Source organism: Tetrao urogallus (genome assembly GCF_951394365.1).
Source record: "Tetrao urogallus genome assembly, chromosome: 2".
Taxonomy (NCBI): Eukaryota; Metazoa; Chordata; class Aves; order Galliformes; family Phasianidae; genus Tetrao; species Tetrao urogallus.
Genome location: NC_136814.1, coordinates 16,395,056 through 16,420,960, shown reverse-complemented (window position 1 = coordinate 16,420,960; position 25,905 = coordinate 16,395,056). Strand labels below are relative to the sequence as shown.

Sequence of the window (25,905 nt, the reverse complement as noted above, 5' to 3'; positions counted from 1 at the left end):
AGCAGCCTTACAGGATGAGTCAAGCAGCAGTACCACAGAGCAGTGTGTCTTACATTAGCTTCTAGCAAGCCTGCTGGCATTACCAATGTTTGAGCACGAACTTCCAGTAAACAGCAGGGGCAAGAGGTGCTCCTGGAGCAGGCTGCAAGTCAGGGCACTTTATTGCTGCATGTTCATCAGTCCATTCCAGATACAATAATTATGTCCCAAAGTTTATTGCAGCAGCTCTTCTCACATAGTCTGAAGCTGATAAAGTCTCGAGCCTTTTTTCAAGAGATAACCCTGATCATTCAGGGATTCAATAAAGCTCTCAAAATCAAATACCTGCAGTTGGAAAAAGAGGGGCGGGGGGGAGAGGGAGAGGGGAGAGAAAAAAGGTAAATGCCAAACTGGAAAAAATAAATCCCACCTGATAAAAAGCAACACAAATGATTTCAAAGAATTGTAGTATTCGTGCATTACTTAGTGAATTGAATCGAGCTAGAACGGAGTTAGTTTCCTTCACAAAGCAATGACCTACAAGCAGGTAATACAGCATCAGTTACACCCTTTGGTGCTTTGCTTGTACACCATTCACAAATGCACACAAAGTATGCAGAGTAGCATACGTATAAAACCAAGTTCTGAACACAAATACTGAAGAAAGGTCTATTCTCTACAGCTCTCACTGATTTCCAAGTATTTATAATGTATCTTTTGCCCATTCAATATTCTGTATGAAATATATGAAGGCAAAATTAGAATTCACTTAGCTACAAGTAACTAGTTGCTGAATAAATGAATGGCCTTGTGAGAAGGGAGAGGGCAACAACATACTCTGCCAGATGGGATTCACATTAAATCTAGTCTTGCTTATAGTCAGCATTTGGACAAGTTTGGAGACGAAAGTCATCTTGTCCCAGCAGGACAGGGTGTGTTAACCAGGTAGCAAGAAGAACAGCAATACTGCCCACATTAAGTTCCATACAAAGAAACTAGCTGTCTCCACTTTCTCTCTTATTATGCCTGAAATCCAGTTTCAAGTTTTACATTGTAATTTAAAGCTTTTCACTATTAAGCAAAAAGGTAAATTAACTGTTAACATTTTTGTTTGGCAACCCTGCCCACCTCTCAAGTACAGAATGTAAACTGTTACAGTATAAAACACATTTGTGGCCATATGATGTTCCCACTGTGGTATAGCATGAAGTTGCTCAAAGCAGGAATGAAAACCCAAAAGTCATGTGTCAGCCACTGAAGGCCAAGCAGAAAGCTCACTGCACAGACAGAGCAGACACCACAACAGTCTAAATAAATACATTAAGTAATTCTGACTGCTTTTATACTTGTTAAAGAAATGTTTGATTTCCAAACTTACTCGTATTTGTAGCTCCTTTGCAACCTGTCGAAGTTGTTGCAAATCAAAGAGATTGTTGTAAGTTCTTTCTGCAACATTGTTAAGGGCAGAAACAAATCTTTTTGCTTGTGACCGATTGCTCATCCCAGACCCATGCTGTGAACGTTCAAAGTCCAGTTTTCCAAACTCATCCGAGTATGTTCCCAGCATGCTAAGATAAACACATCAAAAGAAATGGGATGTAAAAGGAAAAATGCATGAACTTCCTTCCTGAAACATCACCACTTAAGTTTTCAGAAGACAGATAGTGACTTTTTCCTAGGGGATGGTTTCCTATCAAGGGAACATAGAAAAAGCATCTGTCCAAGTCACTTTTGAACTTAATTTGTTCAACAGCAACAACAGAGAGTGGTCACACCAGAGGAAAATCTTTGGCAGCATTTCAATTACTGTGGACTGATATTAATAACTGCTGCAGTGATACAACTCAAAGGTCTAAGTGGCAGTATTCAACTGAGGGCTGCCGTCAGTTTTTAAACAGGAATTAAAAACTCTCAATGCTGGTTCTGAGGGCCTAAGTTTACTAAAGTCATTTCTTCACTGTGTTTGCATGTCTATTTTAGAAAGTGAATGAGTAGCAACACAGTGTTTTAGTTTAAAAGCACTGCATATTACCTGTATTTCATTATTTCTATTACGTCCTCAGCATCTTCCTTGGTACACTTCTCCCTTAATTCCAGCCTTGATCGTGCCTTAAAACAAAGTATATCAGAAAGGTATGTTTAAGATATTACACCTGATGAGGGAAAAAGCTACAGACCTGCCCCACATGATGCTACAATAAGCAAAATTTTTAGGAGCATGAAGATGGAATCTGAGCCTAGAGAATATAGACGACAAGACCTCTATTTTGATAGCATTTCAACATCATCCCTTTCATACGCACGATATCAAGATGCAGGTTGCAGTTTTTAACAGCTTATTCTCAGAAAATAACACATCACAAATAATGTTATTAAGATACAGTGTTAGATGAGATAGTAACAATTCAAGATGGGCAGCAGCAGTTTGTCCTTGCCAGCACCTTTCTTGCCTTTTAGGAGATAGATAGGCTTTACTTCTAGCTCCTTAAGGATGTTTTATTTCATAAGAGGCTTTTAGCAACAGTAGCTCTTAAAGCATTTCTAAGACTCTCACCACCTTAAAAAAAAAAAAAAACAACACAAAACCCCCCACACAAAGGATAACTCAGCACTATTGGTATCACACAGGAACAATGTCTTTGTCTTCAATCCTTCAAGTATGAAAGCTTGAATTTACCTCTGTGAGTCGAATCAGCGACTCCAGCTGCCTCGTGGTGATCGGCGTGCTGCTTGCTGCCTGGTTCTGCTTCCGAAGCTCCAGGTAGAACTCCTGAAGGACCTGAGCAGCTTCTGGAGATAAATGGGGGTGAACGTACTGACGAGCATAACCCACGTACTTCCTCAGCAGCTGATGTGGAATGGCATCAAAGTTTTCTCCTGGTAAGATCTAACCCAATTACAAACAAGGGCCTTAGATTTCTGATCTTTCATCACAACCTTATAGAACACAACCCAGTTTTTAAACAAACTTTTCATCTCCTATGCTTTATGTGGTGACAACTTTCTGAAGCTCTGAACGCGTACTGGAAGGGCTTTGATTCTACATACATAAGCTGTGTTCTTTTAAAGTTAATGCACCACATTTAGACATGTTATTAAACACACCTGGCCAGTTCACAAAAAGCAGAAGTTTGTAATGTGCGCTCCTTAGTGTCAAATACGAATTAACCTTATCAAGAAATCTTTTTCAAAAAGAGAAAATCCAATTTCCTACTTGTTACAAGATACATCACTACAGAAGGTTAAGCTGTCACTCCTGACATCTCATTTTGAAGAGTGCAAGGGGCAGGAGTTTGTTTTTCCAAAAACTGTGCATTTGCAGCATCAGCACTTCTGACCACATTTAATAAAAAAAATAGTTTTCCTCCTATAATCCTCAGTCTTCCTTGGTTTGCAAACATCCAAGTGTTTGCTTTCACACTGCTTTACCTGCATTCAGTATTTCAAAGCATATCATGTTAAAAAAGATTACTATACCAGTCTAGTTCTGTAGCTCCTTACTGAAATCAGCAAGTTTGGTTTAGAACATTTTCATGCAAAATACCTTCCCATTACCCACAATAAAAAACAACAATAATAACAAAGCAGCCCAGCTGATAAATTCTCTTCTGTACGAGTTGACACAATTTTAGCAACTCCAGCATAGATAGATGATGCTAGCTACAACAGATAAGTTGTAGAAACCAGAGATTTCAATACTTTTTATTTAATTCAGAGCTACTTCTCATGAGAAGAATAGGAGACTGAAGACATCTAACAAGTCAGGGCTGCCAGGCCCACGGCAAAGAACACTACAGGAACAGAGACAGCAAGAGGCCCAGGAGGGAGCTACCTTCAGTCTTTCAAGCAGAGGCCGATCAGAAACAAGTTGAAGAACAGAGCGATCCTGCACGCTGGCACGGCTCACAGCCGCGCTGCTGCACGCTGCCTGCTTCCCAGCTCGGATTGCCATCACGTGCTCCGACAGCAAATGGTCATGATCTTCATGTGGGGTGTCCAGCAAAATAAAAACTAAGTCAAATCTTGACAGTAAAGCACTCCCCATTCTACAGTAAAAACAAGAATACAATGCTTGTATAAAAGCAGCAAGACTTCAGCAACTCTGTTCTATATCAAAGACAGAGAATCCTGTCCATTTCATTCAAAATAAAACAGAACAGCAATTTGTCTCCCAAGAAGTGTGAAAAACTACTATAACTTGTGCTCAAGCTCTAGAAAACTAGAAATCAATCTTATACGAGACTGGCAGAAGCTCCTGCTCCAGAATGCAAACCATGCAAGCAGCATTTCAGGAAGTGCTTACTTTAAATTCTCAGACACTGTTTTGGCTTTGTTATAATGTCCTCCAACTGGGTTTGCTGCAGCAACAATAGATGTTCTGGCTGGCAAACTGCAAACAATACCAGCCTTGGCAAGGCTGATACTTTGCTGTTCCATGGCTTCCAGCAAAGCCTGATGCTGGCTTCCCATCTTATCAAACTCATCTATTCCACAAATACCTGGAAACAATTAGCACAGGACAAAGATTTATTAGAAAACACATTAACTGATGGACAAGTGTATGCTACAGTCCCACACAGTGTCAGAAACCCAACTTAGGCTCAAGATACTGCAGATGTTGGACCAAGTTGTCCTTTCAACAACGTCCATTTCCATTCCATGTTGCTGCAGCTGGCCTGGCTTGCAGCAGCAGTGTCTTAGTTTCTCATTGAGATGACACAAGAAGCTTTTTTTTAAAAAAAGAAATAGATGGCAAAACTTGTAAGCAAGCTATTTTTCAAAAGCAGTAAGAATCCAGTAACTGACATTAGGCCAGATTTCTCAAAAAGGAGTGTTTTATACATAACTAAGGCCCTAGGAAAGCAGGAACCACTACTGGTGAAGCTCAGAACTTCCCAGATCTGGAATGCCAGTACTATACTTCAAACTCACATTTTCACCCCAGCCACACAAGTGTTGTCTTAGACTCAGCAGCACCTCATCCCATCCTGGTTGTTCTTATTAAGCATGTAACATTACCTTGATCTCCAAGCACTAAAGCTCCAGCTTCCAAGGCAAAATCTCCAGAAGCACCATCTCTAGACAGTGTAACAGTCAGGCCAGAGCTGGTGGAAGTGTTACCACAAACATACACACCTCGAGGAGCAACGTTACACACTGCCTAGAAGAGAAGGAAGGACCTTTTTCTCTCCCCATGGTAAACAATTTCATAAGCCTTATTCTAGAGAAACAGTACAAAGCAAAACAAATCTGTTTCTTTCCATTTAACATGGCCCAACAGTCAAGTTAGAGCTCCTTTCAACCCCAAGAAACCTCTTTCTATGACATATTAGGAAAAACTACTGGCACATTACTGGCAGAGTCCCATCTACTGTGTTATTAACACCCAAAGTATATTTGCTCAGTGCCAGATAATACAGGCACTGACTACAGAGTTGAACAAACAAACAAAAGCACAACAACAAAACCCACCACAGACTGGCTCCTACACGGCTTTATTTTCCTCTGTCATTTTTTCCCCCAGAGACAGTGATGATTAAGAGGTGCCTTGTTTCAGGGTCTTATCAGAGACTAACAGCTTTTTTTGAATGACATTCTATTATTTAGGAATGACATTGAGAAAAGAAACATTTTTCTGATGCCAGAATTTCCTGACTCAGTGAAAAAAAAATAAATTAGAAATTTGTTTAAGAGGAAGAAATTCCACCAGCAGCCAGCTCTGCCACAGTCATACAAAAACGCCCACCAAGACTCCTACAAAAGTAGCAGCAGGTTCCTTTCCCAAAGGACAAAGATCTGGGCCGGTAACATGGGAATGGTGTAAGAGAATGGAAATACACCTTGCTGAAGGTGAGTGGCATGGTCATTCTAAGAAAGCACTTATTCTATTTGACAATAGGTCAACTAAAAGAAGATAGGAAGGAGCAAAACATCTCACGAGGGAGGAAGGCAGTGAAATAGGCTAACAAGGGAAGGAGAGCAAGCCTACACAGTATTTGAAATCTCTCAGGCTTGACTGAATATATCTGCTTGGATAAGTGCTTTAACAGGCTGGTTCCCTTTTGCAAGGCACTCTGGAAAGAGTTGGAAACCCATTTGGGTACTGTGCTATACCTGAGGCCTTCATGCTACATGAAGAGATCTCTCCAGCTAGGTAGGGCAGCAAGGAATTCAAGAAAAGTACAATTATACAGTAGTAACAAACCCATACTTGCAACATTTGACTTTTTCCTAATCCTGGATCTCCAACAATCAGAACATGTGGATCTCCTCGCACCGGGATTCTGTTCTTGTCATCGACAAACTTCTGACATCCTCCAAACAAGGCCAGGGCCAAGCCTGCCTTTACAATCTGAAGTGGTACATAGGAACACCAGTAAGTATTCAGTCCTGCTCATCAACACTGATGACTCCCCAGACCTATTTGTAAGAACTCTTTCCCTCTGAATGAAAGAATTTAAATCCCATCAGAAAGTTCCAAGGGCATAAAGCTGCCTTGTCAGTTCACATACTGGAACAACACTGAAGTCACCCACAAATACAGCCCCTGCGCCCTCCCTGCACCTCCAGTAAACTTCATACATCCTGCAGGAGTTGAATGTGGCACAAACATTTCAAACTGAAGATGCAGGCAGAGCTGATGCATTGCATACCTCATGGCCGTAGATAGCAGGACAAAGAGAGCTGAAAGACAAAGCATACTGTGACCCAGGAGGAATACAGATCTCACGTTAATGTTAATCACTTGTTCTGTCTCTTTGTCCCAGAATACTTTTATAAGCACATGTGTTTTTTGCTTAGTTGTTGAACTGTTAGAATGAGTTTAAATTTAAAAAAACAGCATTGAATTTCTCAAAATTTTCAGATAACCAGATGTACTTGAAACAGTAAGAAAACCTTTCATTTGAGTTTGCACAAATGCATAGAACCAGTTTCCCCATGGTTACTGCACCCATCCTGATCTTTATCAAATAACTATACGTAACTCTTCTAAAAGCACTGCAGTTTTCTGTCTTTGACTCCACTGGGAGGAGCTGAGGGATGTTCCAGTTGGACAGATACCTTTCTATCCGGGCTGAGGGTCTTTAGAGAACCCTCCAATCAGTTCCCTCATCTCTCTCCTCTGCTGTGGAAAAGCAGAGCAGACAACAAAACAGCGCTCATGAGTTAAAACTAGTTACTGAAATGAATGCATTGCTTTATTTTCCTGTGGCTTTCTATCTCAGAGCTGACCTGAAACTCTCTGAACTTCCCTGCATTCCAAAGTTCTGAAATCCTAACTCCCATTTGCATTCCCTACTGCAACACTTCCTCTGGAGCCCTTTGCCCACTATGGTGCGTTAAATCTGTACACTATGTATTGTCCAAACCTCAGACATCTCATAGTTTTAATAGGCTGCCACACTGGACCAAATTTGGTCACACCTAATCTAGCTCTGACACAGCTTACTTCACAATAATCCTGAAGAGATTTTCCTCAGCTTGAATTTCTTGAACAGCGTAGAGGTCCTTAAGTGAGAACTCCATGAATGACCGTTGAAAAGTCTCCTCCTCAAAATTCTTTGTTTTTTGTCCTTTACTGTTGCTGACAGAATTTGCTTCAATGTACAACAAGAACACACACTTGTCATTCTTATTTTTAGACACTCCTGTTAGAAAGATTGACAGATAATTAAGAAATATCTTTTACATCCTAAGTACCAACGTGACTTAAAAATGGCACAAGGTAACTCAAAAATTTAAGGTACAAGTACGTGCAAAATACAGGCTGTTCATATTTTAAATAGCTCAACACCTACATCTTCAAAAATTGATGTACAGTGACTAACAGCTTCTAGTTACGTTTGTTCATTAAGTTCCATGCTTTTAGGTACACATGTACCTTAGCAATTAAACATTTTCCATATCCTCAAGAGAATGATTACTGAGCAGTGAATGCAGGCACACGGCAAATTGCTACTGAAATTCTCTGCAACATATTCATTCTATTACAGCCACAGAATGAATATTACATATTCATTCTATGCACAGCTTAGTTTTTCACTGGGGGGGAGAAAAGTTTCTTCAGGGAGGACTAAATTGAGAAAGATAATATGCCTTCACAGTAGTGTGATGGTTTTCCTGTCCTTTGAAGAGACACCAAGGGGAAAAGGTTAAGCAAAAAAAGAAAAGAATCTTAATGAGACTTGAAGAAATATGGATATCTTCCTCATATTATTAGTTCAGAGAAGGCTTTCCTACCAGCTGACATACTATGAAGCACTTTGTGTCAGCACTGCCACTTCAGGACTAGCATTACACACAGACCAGTGAGTTGCAGAAGACAAAGCCCAATTATCAGTAGACATTAGAGACAGCGCTCCTCTCAAACAGCAAAGCACATTGCTTGCTCAAAATGAAGCCTTGATTGTGAAATTCTGGGAACTTTTGAAGAGATGTACATTTAATTCTTGTACAGCTTTGCAAGCTCAAGTGAAGGGGGAGGGCTGTTTATCTCATATAGTCAATAGAAAAGCCCTTCACACAAAAAGAAGTCTTCCAGGATACATCTCTTACCTTCCTCAGTGCTGGACACCTTAACTACCCCTGTAATTGTGACCACATCTCCTGGGACACAACTGTCCACCAGATCTTGAACCAGCTCACATTCAATCGTGCGAGGGATTCGGCCTGCTTCTCTCTGATCATCCGACATGAGCTCCTGAACCCTGCAACACACAACCCATACAACACAAACTCCATGCATAACATTCCCAATTCAACTACAGCATACAAACGCCGTAGACACGAACTTCTAACCAGTCCTTTCTGAACTGAGAAGGGAGGCACAAGAAATGTCCTCATCAGTATTAAAAACAGCTGCGCTGAATTTGGAGAAAAGCATTTTTCAGTTCAGACTTCAACAAATGACAATGTATTATGCATAACACCCCAGAAGACAATAACAATGAACTGCTGAAACAACAGCTAGCACCAGTGAGCGTGTTAATGTAGGAATAAGTACAGTGTGTGAAATAAGACAGACTTCACGTACAAAGTGAGGGTGTCACATGTTACAGCCCCAATGAATGCACAATTGGCTTTTTAACCTTAGCAAAGCCCAAGAATTTCCTCAGACCACAGCAAGACCAGTAGCTCACTCCGTGTAGCTGTAGAGCGCTGGGCAAGAAACAGCTCTTCTGAATGTGTGTTATAGAACAGTCAGTGGTGGTGACAGCACAGCAGGAGTGAGGAAAAAAAAGAAAAGAAATCCAATGTCTACCTTGCTACATTAACAATGTCAGTTTCTGTAGAAATGGAAACTGTAACATGTTCCCCCCAGCAAAGTTCTGACATCTTTAGGCATGCTCGCTGATGAGACATAAAAAGCAAATGAATGTGCAGGCCCAGCACTACTGCTTTCTACAAGGGTATGCCTGAGGTATTGGAGGCATAATCACTATCATTTTAAACTAAGATTTTTAGCCCTTAAGTTTACATTTTGCTCATTCAACTGTCACAACTGATGGATGTAATTTAACAGGGTTTTCCTAACTGACCTCCAGATCATTAAAAGGAATTATTAAACAATAGATACAACCAACAACAATTGAAGAAAGTTGCAGAAGGCACAAGCTTAACGTTTCTCAATAGCATTGGGATCAGCACTATTTACATGTTTGTCTGAGATATGGACAGTGGGATCACAAGTAACCCTCAGTGAGCCCACAACTGGCACCAAGTTAAGTCATACAGTCAACAAACTGCAAGGAAGGGATGGCATCCAGAGGGACCTGGACAGGCAGAGACGTGGGCTATGTGAACCTCACAGAGTCCAATGAGGCTAAGTGCCAGCCAGCATGCCGTGCCTGAGCTGGGGCAACTCCTAGCACAAGGCTGGAGATGAAACTGAGAGCAGCCCTGCAAAGAAGGACTCAGGTGTTCTTGTGGACAAAAGCTGGATGTGAGCCAGCAGCACGCACTTGCAGTCTGCAAGGCCAACAGTATCCTGGGCTGCAGCAACAGAGGGGTGGCAGCAGGGACAGGGAGGGCATTATTCCCCTCTGCTCTGCTCTCGTGAGGCCCCATCTAGAGACCTGCATCCAGCTGTGGAGCCCCCAGACCAACAGAGATGTGAAGCCATTGAAGCAGGTCCAGAGGAGGGCCACAAAAATGCTCAGAGGGCTGGAGTACCTCTCCTATGAAGACAGGCTGAAGGAGTTGGGCTTATTCAGCCTGGAGAAGAGAAAGCTCTGAGGAGACCTCATCGCAGCCTTCCACTACCCGAAGAAGCCTGCAGGAAAGTTAGGGAGGGACTCCAGCAGGGAGCACAGTGAAGGGACAGGACTAAGGGCTTTAAACTGAAAGAGCATAGAGAGATTAAAGTTACACAGTACGAAACAGAGTGAGCCTCTCTGTCACTTCTGGACTGCCCTGTTGTATAACATTTTTGTGCAGAAGGAAAGAAGCTTACTTAACAGACTGCCAGTCCACTGTGGTAGTTAAAGGAGAGCTCCTGTCAGGTGTGAATGACCGGCCACGGCACTCAGGAACAAGGCACTGTAACAGTATTAATTCTAATTCATTCTCAAATCTCTTTAACAATAGTTTTTAAATGTCTTTTTTTTTCTTCTTCCCCAAAAAGAAAGTAAGTAAAACAATGAGATTTACTAACGCAATTTCAGGAGAAAAAAATCCAAGCTAAATTAGGGTTATAAATTATAACATATACATGGATAATAAAGAGCTATCAAGCACAGCTAGCTGATCCCTGATTCAGCTGTTGGAAAAAAAACCACACAATTGGTATAATGCCCTTTTTTTGGCAGGAGATTCTACAAACTGCTTTGTCTCACCAGAATACATTTTTTTCCAAATAACAACGTTGTGTAGTAATGCAAAGTTGGATGGTAAGTTTAATTTTTCTTATGTGTTCATTATTTAATCCAGCTTTAAACATCTGAACTACTCCCCCTCACACCCACCTATTTTAAATACTACCAGTGTTGTTATTTTTCAAAGCCCTACAAAAATGCAAAAGGGAAAAACATAAAGTTAGATGATTTTAACTTACCTTAGTGGGAAGAGTGTACTTTCCATCAGGCAGAGGAACACTCTGAACATCTCCACACGTGCCACATACAAAGGCTAGCTTAGTGCACAGAGGCTTAATGTTACTGACACGTACAACAGTGCCACGCAAGGCAATGTATTTCCCATAACAGTTGGCCCGAACGTTCTTCAGCTGAGTTAGCGGTTCATAGTTGTACAGTCTACAAAAGATATTAAGTGAGAGCAATTGGAAAGCTTACCACACTTAACTGATGAACCAAAAATGCCACAGCCAAGCAAAAAGAAGAGGCATACGTGCTAATTACCAGCATAATCTCGAGCAATGACTAGAATGATTTGATCTGCGAACGCACGACATATCGTCCAACTCCTGTTCTCGAAAGCAGCACATTTAATATTCTCCAGTTGAATATACCTTAACAGCTATACATTTTGCTTGTATGGTGATACATCTCTCCTGGAAATGACTAGGACTGATATAAACAGAATATATTTCACATATAAGCAGGTTTAGGTCCTGCTTTTCTTTGCCTTGCTCCTTCTCAGGATCCTGAATTCCACCAACCCACTGCTCCACCCTGCCTGTGTTGCAGAAATATTTTGAGAGTATCATATATTGATTGACTTATGAATACCTTCTTCTGCAGAGTCACGGTCCATAATTGTCCTACAGGATTTGAGATATTGTATATACCTTCTTTGGTCACAGGTTTTCCTAAACACCTTCCACTGTCTAATTAAAAGGATGCAGGTTTATAATATACTTCCTAATAAAGGCAAGCCTTTTACTACCAAAAGCCTAGATCCTTTTGAATATTTTCCTATTTCCTTCAATAAAGAGCAAATATATAAATATATTTCTTTTTTTTTTAATGAACATGTTTTACATAATACTTTATTTATTCATAAGCTGTTTCTTCACTTTATAAGCAGGGTTGTAAGAGTCTTTCTGCTTTTGCCTTTTCCTTCACAAGGACAGTTTAGCTTTTGTCATTGTGAAGACAAAAACAGACTGTTCTGGAAATAGCAAAGTCTCTCAGCAAAACAAGTACACCTTCAGCACCACGCATGGACAATGATGATCCTTACAAGAGAGGCTAAGAGATGCTCCTGCAAACAGAACAAATACCCAACACCATTACCTGGCATGAATGAGAGGAACGTTTATTATAGGCTCTCCATCCAGTGGTAACCCTTCCTGCACCTGCAGCTCTGCAGCATGCCTTTCAAGGTCCTTGGTTAGAACCTATACAGAATGGAAGGGCAAACATGAATGTAGTATATCATACAGCATGGATTCAGCTGGCTGTTCTTTGACTGCCATCTGTCACATTAGGGAAGACTAGAGAGCTCTCTACTGTTCAGTGCCTCCTGATACACTATTTTCCTGTTTCTTCCCAATTCTAAGCTTTATTCTAAAAATAATTTAAAATTATGACATTTGTAAAGTTTTCTCAATTAAAAAAAATACATAATAACCTTTAATCTTGGTCAATGTGTGGAAAGTTGTTTAACAAAAATGTCTGAAAATTCGCCTTTTAACAACTAGTGAAATACTACAGGAGATATTGAATGGAACCAGGAATTCCTCCATCTGCTCCCCCAGCCAGCCACCAGGAATGGCTTCACTTCAGAAGCTGAGACAAACTGCCCAGGCAACCCACAGTACATTAATAGAACAGGAATTAGACATCCCTATTATGTATTTATTAGAATCCCACTTAGCTTTCATCACCTGTTCTGATGACAAATAGACAAAATGCAACAAAACCAAAGCATTTTCAGAACAGGATTTTGTGGGTCATACAGAAAGGATACAGAAAAGGAGGTTGTTGAGTTTTTGAATAAACAGCAGATTTCCATAATAGAGAAAAGCACAGAAATAAGTTGGTTTTTTTAATAACATAATTGCCTTTACATTTGATTGACTTGATCATGACAGTTATGTTCACATCTATCAGAACTTCGAGTTTACCTGATGAATTGCCAGACCCATGCACTGCAGTATTTTCTGAGGCATATCCCGTAACTCAGTAGATACATTTGGTATTGATTTAGTTAATTCTCTATCTTCTATCAGTTCCTTATAATCCACAAGGATGCTTCCCTTTCTTTCTATTTCATCCTGTGAAATATTTCAAGTCATACAATACACTTAAAATGATAAGCACCACACAAAGAAAATGTCATAAAACATTTCACAGCTGTGATGGAGATCATCTTCGAAAGAAAAAAACACATTAAAAAATATATGCTACTGCATCAATATAATTAGAGAGACACACACACACACAAAGAAATACATATTTACTTACCTTATCATAAAGTTCAATGCGTTGCATAAAAAATTTTTCAAAGGCTTGTGTTTTCTGGACAAAAGGTGATTTGTCAGCATAAGCTAACCAAAAACACACAGCATTAGTAACTGACAGAAATAACTGTTTCCACTTCACTAAATACATAAACAGGCAGTTTCTCTTTCATTCTATTTCTGCATTCCAGAACAGAAAAAGATGTCTGCTCTCTACAGTACAACAGTAATGTTGTTACAAGGTCTCTGACAAAAGAGAACCGTGTCTATGCTGACACAGGTCAAGCAGGTAAGAGAAAAGCACAGCAGAGGTGCCCATGTGCCAGCATGACAGACTGCATGCTTCATGTAGCTAACCGAAGTTTCCATCACGTTTATCAATAGACTATATTTTATACTATTCAAAATTCCTTTCCAAGGTTCAGAACCTACAGATATTACAGTACGCTACAAGACTGATCTTTACTGCATTTATTTTCTCACATAACAAACACGAATTTCAGTTGCTTTCTATTCCTATTATCCGCTCTACGTGTAACCAGACCCAGAGAAAAGCGATCAGGATATCTGCTAGATTTAACTTTGACCTAAAAGTACCTTCAGAGAAATAAAGCTTCCAGCCCTTATATGGAATAAACTGGTCCAAAGTTGACTGAACGAGTCGAGAACTTGCTGAAAGAGATTGAGATTAAAACAAGGTGGATATGACAGCTTCACAGATCTCAGCGGTCTCAGTGCACCAGAAGACAAGAAAGTGCCGCTGTCCAGTGACAAGCAGGCTAGGAAGCAGCAGGGAGGAGCTGGCTCACCAGGCTCAAGCTGTCTCTTACACTCCACCTTTTGCGCCCTTCCCCGCCAGCCTCCTCGCCAGCCTCCTCGCCAGCCTCCTCGCCAGCCTCCTCGCCAGCCCTGGAAGCCCCGTCCCCGGGAACACCCCCTGCCCCTGAGGTCTCTGCTCATCTCAGCCTCGGCGCCTGACGAATCAGAGTAGGTCAAAACGCATCGGAACAAAGATAACAGAAATCGCTGAGGCCGAAGCCCCGAAGGAGCCGCTAAAGTCCGTAGGGCGCGGGGCTTCCCTCACACCCCGACATAGGCGGGAAACCGCTTCCTGAGCGGCGCCTGCGCACTGCCACAGGAAGCAGCGCGGGGGAACTTCCGGCGGGAGCACACACTTCCGGCGGGAGCACGCTGGTGGTTATGGAGGCTGAGCGGAGGTTGAGCCTGCGAATTTGCGAGGGGGACTGCGCCGTGCTGAAGCGGGGTGACGTCTTCAAAGCTGTGCCCGTGCTGCGGAAGAGGTGAGGGATCGATGGGCGGTTTTTTCATTTTCTTTTGCGGTCTTTCTGCAGCCTCCCGCGGTCGTCGCGCCGTGAGACCCTGCGCTGAAACCCTGGGAGGTGTCAGTTCTTTCCCGCCTGCGGCGGCTGAAAGCAACGAGGATTTAGTTGCGTATTTTTACAGAGTTGTAACGAATTTGAAAGATAGCTGAGGTGTCGTTGTCAAAGCGATGTCAACTGAAGAGCTGAGAGAGAGCAGCAGGTTGGAGATGCCGTCGCCGTGCTTCCCTTGCTGTGCGCGCTGCGTTCTGCAAGGGGCGGTGTTGTTTTTGTAGCGGGGCAGGGAGCAGCTTCAGTGGGACAGTGCTGCTGTGAAAGTCTGCTTCGCTTTCCTAGGCCTGCTGGTATAGCAAGGAGCCCTTGTACCCCAACAGGAAATACTGTCATCAAGGGACAGCCCTTCCAGTGCTCTTCCCAGTGCAGCAGATGAGTTTGTAGACCACTGCATAGAAGTCAGCGTTAGTGTTCTGGCCTTTTGATTTAGTGGAGACTGAAAGGTATTGTATGTGAGCAAGGCCTAGAAAATGAAGCTGGGGGTGCTGGTTTTTGAGAGGCTTTATGCTGAGCAAAAGAATCGGGTGCTGGAGGGGTTCATCAGTTAGCACTTGTAGCTATTCAGATGGTGGTTACTGTGTTGGCCCGCAGAGCGTTGCCAGGACATCGCTGTCAGATCCCTTTCTGCAAATCTCAGTGTATAACTTTTGTTTTGTTTAAGCATCCATCATGAAAGAAAGAATAAAGTAAAAGAGTAAATATAGGGAATGAAATAACTTGTATTAATTTGTTATTTAATCTAATGAGAGTAAGGGTAGGCTGAGAACATGTGGCAGTATCTGGCATTGGATGCTTTGTTTCTCATGTCAAAAATGGTGCTGTACAATGTAAGTTCTATATCCCTATGTTTTACTTCTCATTTCAGAGTTCTTGTGAACTGAAAACACATTGCTCATGCTGTACACTGAATTCAAGTTTTTCATTCTTTTCCTAACCAGTTTCAGCATAATGTGGTGTTGTGGTTAATAGTAGTTAGCATTTCATTCTTTGTGGTTATCCTGGTTTGCTTCAAAGGCATAGGTAAAACAGGCATATATCAAGTTGACTTCCAGCTGTTGGGGGTTTTCACATCCTGTCACCTGTCTGTTCAGACGTGGTTAAAATGATGCCTTAAATGTTGTTAACTTTTTTATTATTTCAGAAAAATTATTTTTGAGAAGCAGGGCTTCTATCTGGATAATGCCATTGGACATGTGTATGGAACTACATTTGAAGTAACAAGTGATGGAAACCTGCAGCCAAAGAGACAGGTGGAAGAGACTACCACAGGTATTACAGAGGATTGATTGATCCTTGGGGGAAAAAAGCACTAACAAGTTATTCTTTGATAAGACCAAAAATGATGGAAAACCTTTCTGTTAATTTTTCATTAAATTATGTTACTTCTTTCTGTCATAAAAGTGCATGTTTTTTACTTGATCTACTGTTCCAGTTGTCCTGTAACAAATACGCTTCTTAATATGGGAGAAAATTTGATCCTTAATTTGGGTGAATATATTGAGAAAGATGTATCTTACATGTTAATTGCTTACAAGATACATGGCAAGAGCACAAAGCATGTGGGTTTAACATGGAGAGATCTGCTGTCTGTGAAACTTAAATCATGTTTCTCCAGCTGAAAAGTACTTAGAGCTAGATTTTACAAATCTATATCCTTTTCTCTTAGAAACAAAAGAAGCAGGTACAGATAATCGTAACATAGTTGACGATGGAAAGTCTCAAAAACTGACTCATGATGACATAAAGGCTTTGAAGGACAAGGGTATTAAAGGACAGGTAAAAAAAATAAGGTTTTGGTGTCATTTCTGTGCTACCTTGATGGTTATCTTTCAGTTTATGGAACAGGCTATTCTTTTTAATGGCGCATAGACTTCAGTGCTTTTTCTTTGTTCTTCTGCTCAAGATCTGTTTTTACAAATATGCAAAAGCTGTTTTCAGAGAAAACTTCATGTAAGGTTGACAACTTTATCAGTAGAAAGTCAAGTGTGAATTTTTAGTGTATTAAGAGTCATAACAGACATATAAAGGAATACAATAGATGTAAGATAAATATAAACCACAAAGGAAGTATAATTCACACGATCACTTTTTCTGTTTGTTCCTTTAAAAATTCAAAATGTTACTTTTATATTACAGATGTATTAAAATTGTCCAATAATAATCCTTCACTACATCTTTGATAGTTTTATGGACAAAAACACACTCATTAACTAATGACACTACGTAACAAGCATATTATCGGTGTGCCTCTAGGCTGCTGCCTGCCAAACAGTGATGCTTGTGTTTTATCTGCTCCTCAAAAGCTAAGAATATTCTCAAGTGATCAGTTCTTTTAGAAAAGGTGTTGGTTTATACCCCACACTTAATCCACAAGAAGTGAGGCCTTCTTAAATGTTATGCAGCACATTCTGTTCTGCAGATGTTGTCAGCCAAAATTCTCTCTCATCTTTGCTTTATCCTTTCTCATAAAAGATAAAAAATTGCTCATGCTTACATCAAGTTCATCTCGTCTTTGCACTTTGCTGTTTGTTGCTGCTGTTCAGAACAGCTGTTCTGCTTTTGCCAGCTTAATAATAGATGAGTCCAAGGAGTTTAGAATGGTATTTCCTCTGTTTCCATGGTTGTGCTTTTCTTGGTGTTTTCTCTTTGATAAGAATGTACTAATGAGTCTGATGGCTTTGACATTTTCTGTTAGTTCTCATTAGCTCTGTGGCAGAAGGTCATTCTGTCTTTTCTTTATGTCCTCTGCATGTCTGTGCTGTACATGTACCGTACTGATAATATAGGTTATTAAAATAGTCTACTTTGTGAACTGTGGTTTCTGAATATTCATTTTAGACTGTTACAGTCACAGCAATGGATACTATCCTTCCATGAATGTCTGGTAGAATTTGAATTTGTGTATGTGAATGGCATAGAATCCCTCGAATCACCATAGAATCGCAGAATGGTCTGGGTTGGAAGGGACCTTATAGCCCACCAGCCCAATCCCCAGCCATGGCAGGGCTGTCCCGTCCATCCATCCCCCACCTCCCCAGGGCTGCCCAGGGCCCCATCCAACCTGGCCTGGAGTACCTTTAGGGATAGGGCACCACAGCTTCTCTGAGTAGCTGTTGCAGGGCCTCACCACCCTGAATGAAGAATTTCTTCCTTGCATCTAACCTACGTCTTCCTTTTTAAAATTTAAAGCCCTTCACCTTTGTCCCATCGCTATTAGGGTGTGTAAAAAGTCAATGCCTAGGCTTTGCGACGCAGGCTTAGTTTGAGAGATGGTTGCTCTGTGAAATAAAGCTTTCATTTTTCCCATCACCTTCCCAAATTCCTCCCATATTCTGAGAGATAGGTGTGTGGTATTAGGCTCTGGTATTCCTGGGGTACTGCAAAGTGCTGCAGCTCGCCTTTAGCTTGTTATGTTTACCCTGCAGGAATATTACCTGGTTTCCTCGCTAAATTTTACTGGGAAATAAAAGTATATACCACACTTAACTTTTTCCAAGAATAAGGCAAAATATGCACTGATTCACCCTCTTAATAACACATCATTAGCTTTCAAAGGCTTGAAAAACCAGCAAGTGAAAACTACTCCCACCACTGTATTTTGGACCAAGTTCTCAAAGCACAGTGGGAGCTTTCAGCTGTCCATGCTGAAAATACTTCTTGTGTCATTTCCTACCAGCAGCCTCTCCAAACTCTTATTAGGCCAGACTACAGTGTTGCTCTTCATGCATGTTTAATAGGAACATAGAATTCTGTCAGTCCAACTACTTTGATCACAGCAACCAGAACAGCGTTGTGCAGCATTTATTGTTATCTTGCAGGCATGAAGACAAATCTGAACAGTGAAAGCTTTTTTTTTTTTTTTTTTTTTTTTTTTTTTCTGTTGGAGGTCTTAATGATCACTCCAGCTGGAATCTGAAAGCATGAGAAATGAGAGTTGGATTGGCAAAGGGAGGAAATAAGAACAAGATCTGGAAACAAAAACTGGAAATCTGGGAAAATATGGAAGGTGGAGAAGGAAGAAGTACTAGGACTCCTAGTGGGAAGTAGCAAATACTGAAGTGTTTGATGTCCTGCAAGGAGCTGGCACAGGAGTCTAGCACAATTTGAAAGACAGAAGTAATTAAGTAGGGTAAGGGAGATGCCCAATAAATTGCCAGAATAGAGAGGAAAAACTAAAGTGATCTTGACAAAAAAAGTATACATATGCAAAAGATATCCTCAGAGACAGAGATGCTGAAGTCAGAGACCCAAAGAGGGAGTTAGATTCAAGTAAATATTGCTTATGACATCAGGTTCCTTCTTTTGTTCAAAAATGTAGTAACTGTTTTGCATGGCTGTACCTAATGGTGAAAGTTAAATTGAGAACTTAGAATATATGTTAACTGTTCCATAATAACTGCCAATAGACATAACTCTGCCCCATTCTAAATACAGTGTGACTAACAGCTGATCACCTACAGAGAGCAGGGTAGTCTCCTTCATATTCAGCATGAGATAAAAAATATGTAGGTACTGAGGCTTCACAGTTAAAGCTGAATTAGTGACTGGCTGATTAGTAGAATTTTGTTTTGCCATTAATGTCAGTAGAACTTTTTCGTCCAATAGAGGAATGTATGTAATATTTTTATGCTTGTTAGAAAAAAAACAAACAAAAATACCCACTATATATGAAATGAATGAGAAATACTTACCAGCTGTAATAAATAAATGTAAATTGTCTCTTTTAAGGAAATTGTTCAACAGTTAATAGAGAACAGTACGACATTCCGAGACAAAACAGAATTTGCTCAAGATAAATACATAAAGAAGAAGAAAAAAAAGTAAGTGAATTTTAAAATGTGGAAAATATTTAGTAGTTCCTGAATTTGTTGTGCTTGAAGTAAGGCTATTGCTGTGTACTTCTTACAGATACGAGGCAGTTATTACAATTGTAAAACCGTCCACTCGCATTCTTTCAACAATGTATTATGCAAGGGAACCTGGCAAAATTATGTAAGTTTTTATTTTCATTCTCCTCTTGAATGAGAACAACAATATGGATATTGTGAAAAAATATTTTAATATTATTGTATATAATACCACTCTTTTTCTTGTTAATGGAAGGACTGTAAATTAATGAAAAGTATCGTGATACAGAAAATGAATCAATACGCTCCTTTAGTGGGAAAAAAAAATAATAATTCTTTTGCATGTAGCATCAGCTTTTACCAATTCCTGCCACTTCTGTTTTGCTAATTACCTTTCTGGCAGTGGCTTTCTGCATCTCTAGAGGTCACTTACTTCTTACCTGCTTTTTATTTTATCTAAGGCTTCTCAAACTTTTTTCCTTCTCCTTCCCGAACCTCCTCTGTTTGGCCTCTATTGAGCTATATGTCTGATTCTAAGAAAAGACATTTGATATTTCTTGAAACCCTTTGTCTTCTAGCCATTTGCGTTATGACACTCTAGCTCAGATGCTTACTTTAGGAAACGTCCGTGCTGGCAACAAGATGGTCGTAATGGAAACATGTGCAGGCCTTGTGCTGGGGGCTGTGATGGAGCGAATGGGAGGTAAGTCGTACAGTAATGCAGAGGACGGGGGCTAATTTGAAACTTAAGAAATACTTTTGGTTTTGATACTTATAAAAGGAACTACTTCAAAATATTTTTTCCACTTCTGTAGGCTATGGATCCATTATCCAGATGTATCCAGGAGGTGGGCCCGTTAGAGCTGCCACCAGTTGTTTTGGGTTTCCAAAACCTTTTTTCAATAATCTTCATGAATTTCCTCTCAGCAAAGTGGATAGTCTTCTCTGTGGGACATTCTCTATGGAGACTCTGCCTTCAGAACCTGAAGACACTGCATTAACAGAGGAAGAAATGAATGGACTGGTTGATGAGAAGCAGACTTCTGTACAGGGAACAGAAGAGGAATCTTCTGCTGAAACAGCTATGGAGATCAACCAAACAGAAGAGCAGGAAAGAATGGACGTTAACACTGAGGATGCAGAATTTAAAGAGAATAAAGAAAGAGAAAACAAAGAAAATGTAAGAATATTGATTATGGCTATTTGAGTTTTATGATTTCAACACAGTATTGCTGATTTCAGACAGCTAAAGTATAGCTTATTCAGGTGTTGAAATTGAGTTTTAAAACTTGCTTTATGTTGAGCTGTCTAAGTTGCATAAAACAAAAATTCAGTTCATGCAGAGTTAAAGCACAAAATGCTTTATTGTTCAAAGGTTCGAGAAAAGCAAAGAAAACAGTGGGAGAGAAGGAAAAAGCTAACAGAAACTGCTGCTTTGCTGAGAGAGAAGAATGCAGATGGGTGAGTCAGAAAGCTGTTCTGTCTGAAGTGCATCTGTAGGAAATCACTGCTTTTTGAAATGAATAAAAGCTTTGTTTTAAAAAAGTTAATTCTTAATATTCAGCAGCTAGCAGTCAAGCCAAATGCGTCTTGGGTCTCATTTGCTTCTCACCTGGTTTTGTTTGTTTTTTTTTTCCCATCACTTAAAGGGGTTGAGATTTCCTGAGCTAATCAGGAAACCATCAGTTTTAGATATGAGTAAACATCTAAAAAATATATGATTAATGTAGAGTAGACAATCCAGGTAGAATTTAATATTAAATGACTGCAGATGAAAAACCGGATTCTCTTCTGTAAAAATGAACTTGAGATCCTAAGCTTAGTAAATTAGAACAATACTTGTTTAAAAAAAAAATGAAACTAATTTGTTTTAAAACAACACCAGAAACCACTTAATTTCATTTTACCTGCATTAGCTGCGATTTTTTTTTTTTCCCAACAAAGTATTTCCCTGATGATTTTAATATCATAAGCTTAGAAGAAAAAAATAAAACATACTCCCATCAGTTCAGCCCCATGAGTTTAACATAAGAGCACTTTGAGGCTACGAATTTCTCATCAAATGAGAAAGCAAATGCTGAGGTGATTTGATTTAATTAAGTAACACTGATTTATCTAATAGCATTCATATTCATCTTTCCTTATAAGAATATAATCAGAAAAGGATTCATATGCTGCAAAACAAAACAATTTTGATGTGGTGGCTCACTAGGAATAGACCTGTTTTTCTCAGAAAACCAATAAATGTGCATTTTTTAATTTTTATTACAAAGTATTTTAACTAATTCTCACTTGTATTGTAGTGCATTTCATCCAGCATGGCTAGGTGGTAGAATTCGGCTGTTCTGTGAAAGTTCAGATACAGGTCATTCTGTGTTGTCTGAAGAAGCAAAACAAGGTTTGCAAATAGCATTGCCTGTCTCCTCGCCTTTAGCACCACCAACGATCACCAGTGATGTCTGCAGACTACCAGTAGACTGCCTGAATAATGGCTGCGTTTTGCTGTGTTTTTACTGCTCTCTCCTGCACATCTTAAAATAAAAAACATCAGTGCACGATTTGGCAAAGAAAAAAAGGGTTTTACTTTTCTTGATTCTTCCTGCATTGTAAAATAGAATCCAGTTGTTGATTTTGAGTTCAAGGAAGCCTCATTAGTCTTTTGTCTCTTGTACAAGTGATTGAAAACAAATGGATGTTTCTTCTTTTGTTTGTTGGTAAAGCAAGAAGGGCGTAATAAATTACATATGTAAAGCGAGTACTTGCTCGAGGAAGTCTTGAGTATGGGGGGGGTGGAAGGGAGAAGAAGCTTCTGGGCGCTTTAAAGCAGTGCCCCTCTTTGTAGTCATCTGCCTTGGGTGGCTCTGCATTTGTTAAGATCAACAACCATGCAGTATGTGCCGTTAAGGCAGGAGAAATTGGCATGGAATAAAGCAAGTGCTTCAAACTAATGACTCAGTTGGTATGGGAGTAAATAACAGGTGAGGAAGTCCAGATTTTGTTTTGTTTTGCAAGAGAGAAATGGGAAAAAGATAGCTAAAAGCTTCTTCACAGATGGGGAGAAAGGATAAGACTTTGTCAGAGTAAGGGAAAACTAGTAATTAGGTAAAGATGAGCTCAGCTTTAGGAGATTCCTTCTTGAGACCTTGCCTTTAACAACATTTACTACTTAAAGTTGAAGATACAACTGTAAGATTTATATTTCTTTTCTGCTGTTACATGGGAAAAGAGTTCTTGTACTAGACCTGTTTATCAGTTTCATTTGTGAGTTAAAGGCAGATGTATGTCTCTGAGGGGAAAGAAGGAAGGCATCTATTAGGGATGCAGTTTTTGTCTTATAAAGAGTAGGCAGTGATGGATCATCACATTTTTTCTCTGATACTATAAAAGTGGAAATTGGATTACAGATGCTCCTTGTGTTCAGAATTAGAACACACAGCCTTCTCTGTACCTTGTGTGTCTTTTCTCTGCCTATTCCTTCTCCTCTCTTGTCCACTACATTAATTTTGAGACTGAGCAGACTACCTGCTGACAGCAATGTGTGCTGCCATATGAAAGAACATAACTTGATTTCTCACATTCCCCCTCATCTCTCTCCTACCTTCCTGTTGTCTGGCAGAGTTCCTTTTTGTGTCAGTACAGTACTCAGACCCTTCTGGAATATGGTTTAGAGTCTTATTTCCTCATGGTCCACTTGGCTAATTACTGAGTACAGACATTTTGCAGTTTGGATTTGAGGAAAACCTGGAGCCTGCACAGGATCGGCCAACAGAAAACCAAAATGTAAACAACTGCAAAATAACTCTTTCATCTTTTGTGTTTTAAAAAAAAATTTAACATCTTTACCTCCATTTTATTAGGCAAGTTTGACAGAGCATACAGTGCTGTTCCCTTGGAGAACAGTTGTTGGCTGAGAGGTCCGCTTATATAGCTGTATAGTGGAGAAGCAGTTTATTTTCTGCACAAGTACAACCTGTTAGCTACTTGAATCTTAATCGTTCTTGACCATTTTAACCCTTTCAGGTTTAGCAGTGACTTTATTTATTAAAACTCTGGGTATCTATACAGAATCCTAAGCATCAGTAAATACAAGTTACACTGGGATATTAAAATTCAGGTAAAGATTAAAATATGAAGACTTTCAGTTGTCAAGGACATAAAAATTCTTTTTTTAAAAAGATTTCTAGTCATGCCCATTCATGAATTTTCTCTTTAAATTACAAATTACTTAAATCTTTAAAATCTGTAATCTTCATTAAATAATTGTGACTGAAGCTACATTCTAAGGAACAGCTAGCAGTAAAAAAAAAAATTGTTATATTTTAACTATTGTCATAGGGTATAAAAGCAGCGTTAAAGTTCTTCAGTTTGTAAGAAGTATTGCAGAGTTCAAAACAGCTGAAAGGAATATTTCTGCAATGTGTTCAATAGGCTGTACTGTATGCAAGCTTTTCATCCTCTAAACAGTGCAAGTAGGAAATAATTTGTTTTTATAGTTGGGGAATTGCTAGAGCCATGAAAACGTGCTGATGAGCAATACTGAAGCTGTAATGAGGTGCTGTGCTAACTAGAAAATGTCACTTGATGAATAGGCTTGAAGAAGCAGAAGACTAATGTGCATAAAATTTCTTTTACAGCTTACTTGTAGCCAGCAAGTTTCATCCCACTCCTCTATTACTGTCTTTACTGGAGTTTGTTGCTCCTTCACGGCCTTTTGTTGTCTACTGCCAATATAAAGAGGTAAATGGAGCACGTTGCTCTAGCTGTTGTTACTGTAAGCTTGAGGTTATATTGCCATATAACCTGTTATTTCTTTTCTTAAGCCCTTATTAGAATGTTACACTAAGCTGAGAGAAAGAGGTGGTGTTGTTAACCTAAAGCTATCTGAAACATGGCTACGAAGCTACCAGGTAAGGATTGTACTTTTTGAGGAAGCGAAACATGTTTTGGATTGATTGAAATTATGTGCAAGCTCATACATTTGTTTATATGACAGTAGCAAGAAAATACTTAAAGCATTTTAATGTGAAATGGCAATGTTTTTTGAATGGAAACGCTTCATTTCTACTTCCAAGGCAATTCACTGAAATACTTGCAGAAATAGAAAGGCAGCATGCTAAAAAAAAGTTCATAATTGTGCTGCTTCAGGGGTTATAGTAGCTAAGTGACAATCTAATGTAATATTTCTGCTATATTTCTTGTACATTATATTTATTAATTTCTAGTCAGTTGGATAGCTTAAAAGATTTCTGTAGCACAAGAATGGTAATGACCTCTAAAGTTGGTATCTACATGTAACACGTTTCCTGGAACTAAAGGAGGAATTTCATGTCTAGGAACATCTCCACAGTGAAAAATACTGATTTGACTCTGTTCAAACAAGGTGTATATAAACATGGAGCACCCTTCCCCACTATGAAGAGAAGCACACCTCATTTGTAAGCAGCTTACCCCTTCTTCAAGGTTCTTGCATTGTATTGGCTTGCTCCTCACCCATAGGCTTCTGGAGTCCATAAGGAATTATTTACTATACAGTGACTGACTTAAGGCAAGGGTGGCCGTAGTTACTGGCTGTCAAGAATGATGGTGAGAACCAATGCATGTTCATATGTTCAGGCTTGGCAAGGCTTATTCTGCCCCAGTGCAGTACTTTGTGAATATTAGGAAACCCTAGCTAGGAACAACACAGTGTCACCTCCTGAAAACAGATAGATCAGCTTAGAGCTGTGAGGGCAGTCAAAGGAAGAAGGAAGCAAAATAGGAGAAGACTTAGAGAAAAGAATAGCAGAGCTGAAAGTCTTAGTTCACTGCTGTGTCTTACAGTAGTAGTGGATACATAAAGATTGCTGGTATATTAGACCCACTGTGGTTTCTCACGAAGTATGTGAGTTTTGAAAGTCTCATTAAATTGTTCAGGAGTCTGAGCCTTGAATTTGTAGCTCTGCTGGAAGTGCTATGAAGAAGGAGGACAGTAGGTGTTTCTGGAGGTGGTTTCTGATTTGCAAACGCTTTGCCCTTTCAAGGTAAATGCACTTTTCAAATGTCATGGCTGGAACAAATACTGTAAACTGAAATACACCATTTGATGCACACATACAGCATGACTCCTCACAGACACTTTTCAGTTTTTTTTCTTTGTTCTGTTTTAAAGGTCCTACCAGATCGAAGCCATCCAAAACTGACAATGAGCGGAGGCGGAGGGTACCTTCTATCTGGTATAACTGTTGTGCTGGATAAGGGCAAATCTGATTCCAGTAATTTAGAAGCACTGAAGATGGAAGAGCCGTCATCTAAAAGATGTAAAGTTCAAGACCTTTGCTGTTAA

At 39.8% G+C, this 25,905-nt stretch overlaps 2 protein-coding genes across 2 annotated transcripts; one reads left to right on the top strand and one right to left on the bottom strand.

The window, feature by feature from the left end:
- Window positions 1–231: 231 nt before the first annotated feature.
- On the bottom strand, window positions 232–14,302 carry MCM8 (minichromosome maintenance 8 homologous recombination repair factor; the record flags this gene model as incomplete). The annotated part of the gene is made up of 18 exons (XM_079550188.1): window positions 232–324; window positions 1,358–1,547; window positions 2,012–2,088; window positions 2,657–2,866; window positions 3,812–4,025; window positions 4,283–4,478; window positions 4,999–5,140; window positions 6,191–6,331; window positions 6,633–6,663; window positions 7,430–7,628; window positions 8,536–8,687; window positions 10,433–10,518; window positions 11,033–11,231; window positions 12,174–12,277; window positions 13,007–13,156; window positions 13,347–13,429; window positions 13,940–14,014; window positions 14,152–14,302. 18 exons carry the CDS (start codon window positions 14,300–14,302, stop codon window positions 232–234), a joined length of 2,493 nt encoding a protein of 830 aa, XP_079406314.1.
- Window positions 14,303–14,542: 240 nt separating this feature from the next.
- TRMT6 (tRNA methyltransferase 6 non-catalytic subunit) lies at window positions 14,543–25,905 on the top strand (the record flags this gene model as incomplete). Its single annotated transcript, XM_079532797.1, has 11 exons — window positions 14,543–14,643; window positions 15,878–16,005; window positions 16,403–16,512; window positions 19,465–19,556; window positions 19,645–19,728; window positions 20,162–20,286; window positions 20,399–20,763; window positions 20,959–21,044; window positions 24,218–24,320; window positions 24,404–24,490; window positions 25,732–25,905. 11 exons carry the CDS (start codon window positions 14,543–14,545, stop codon window positions 25,903–25,905), a joined length of 1,455 nt encoding a protein of 484 aa, XP_079388923.1.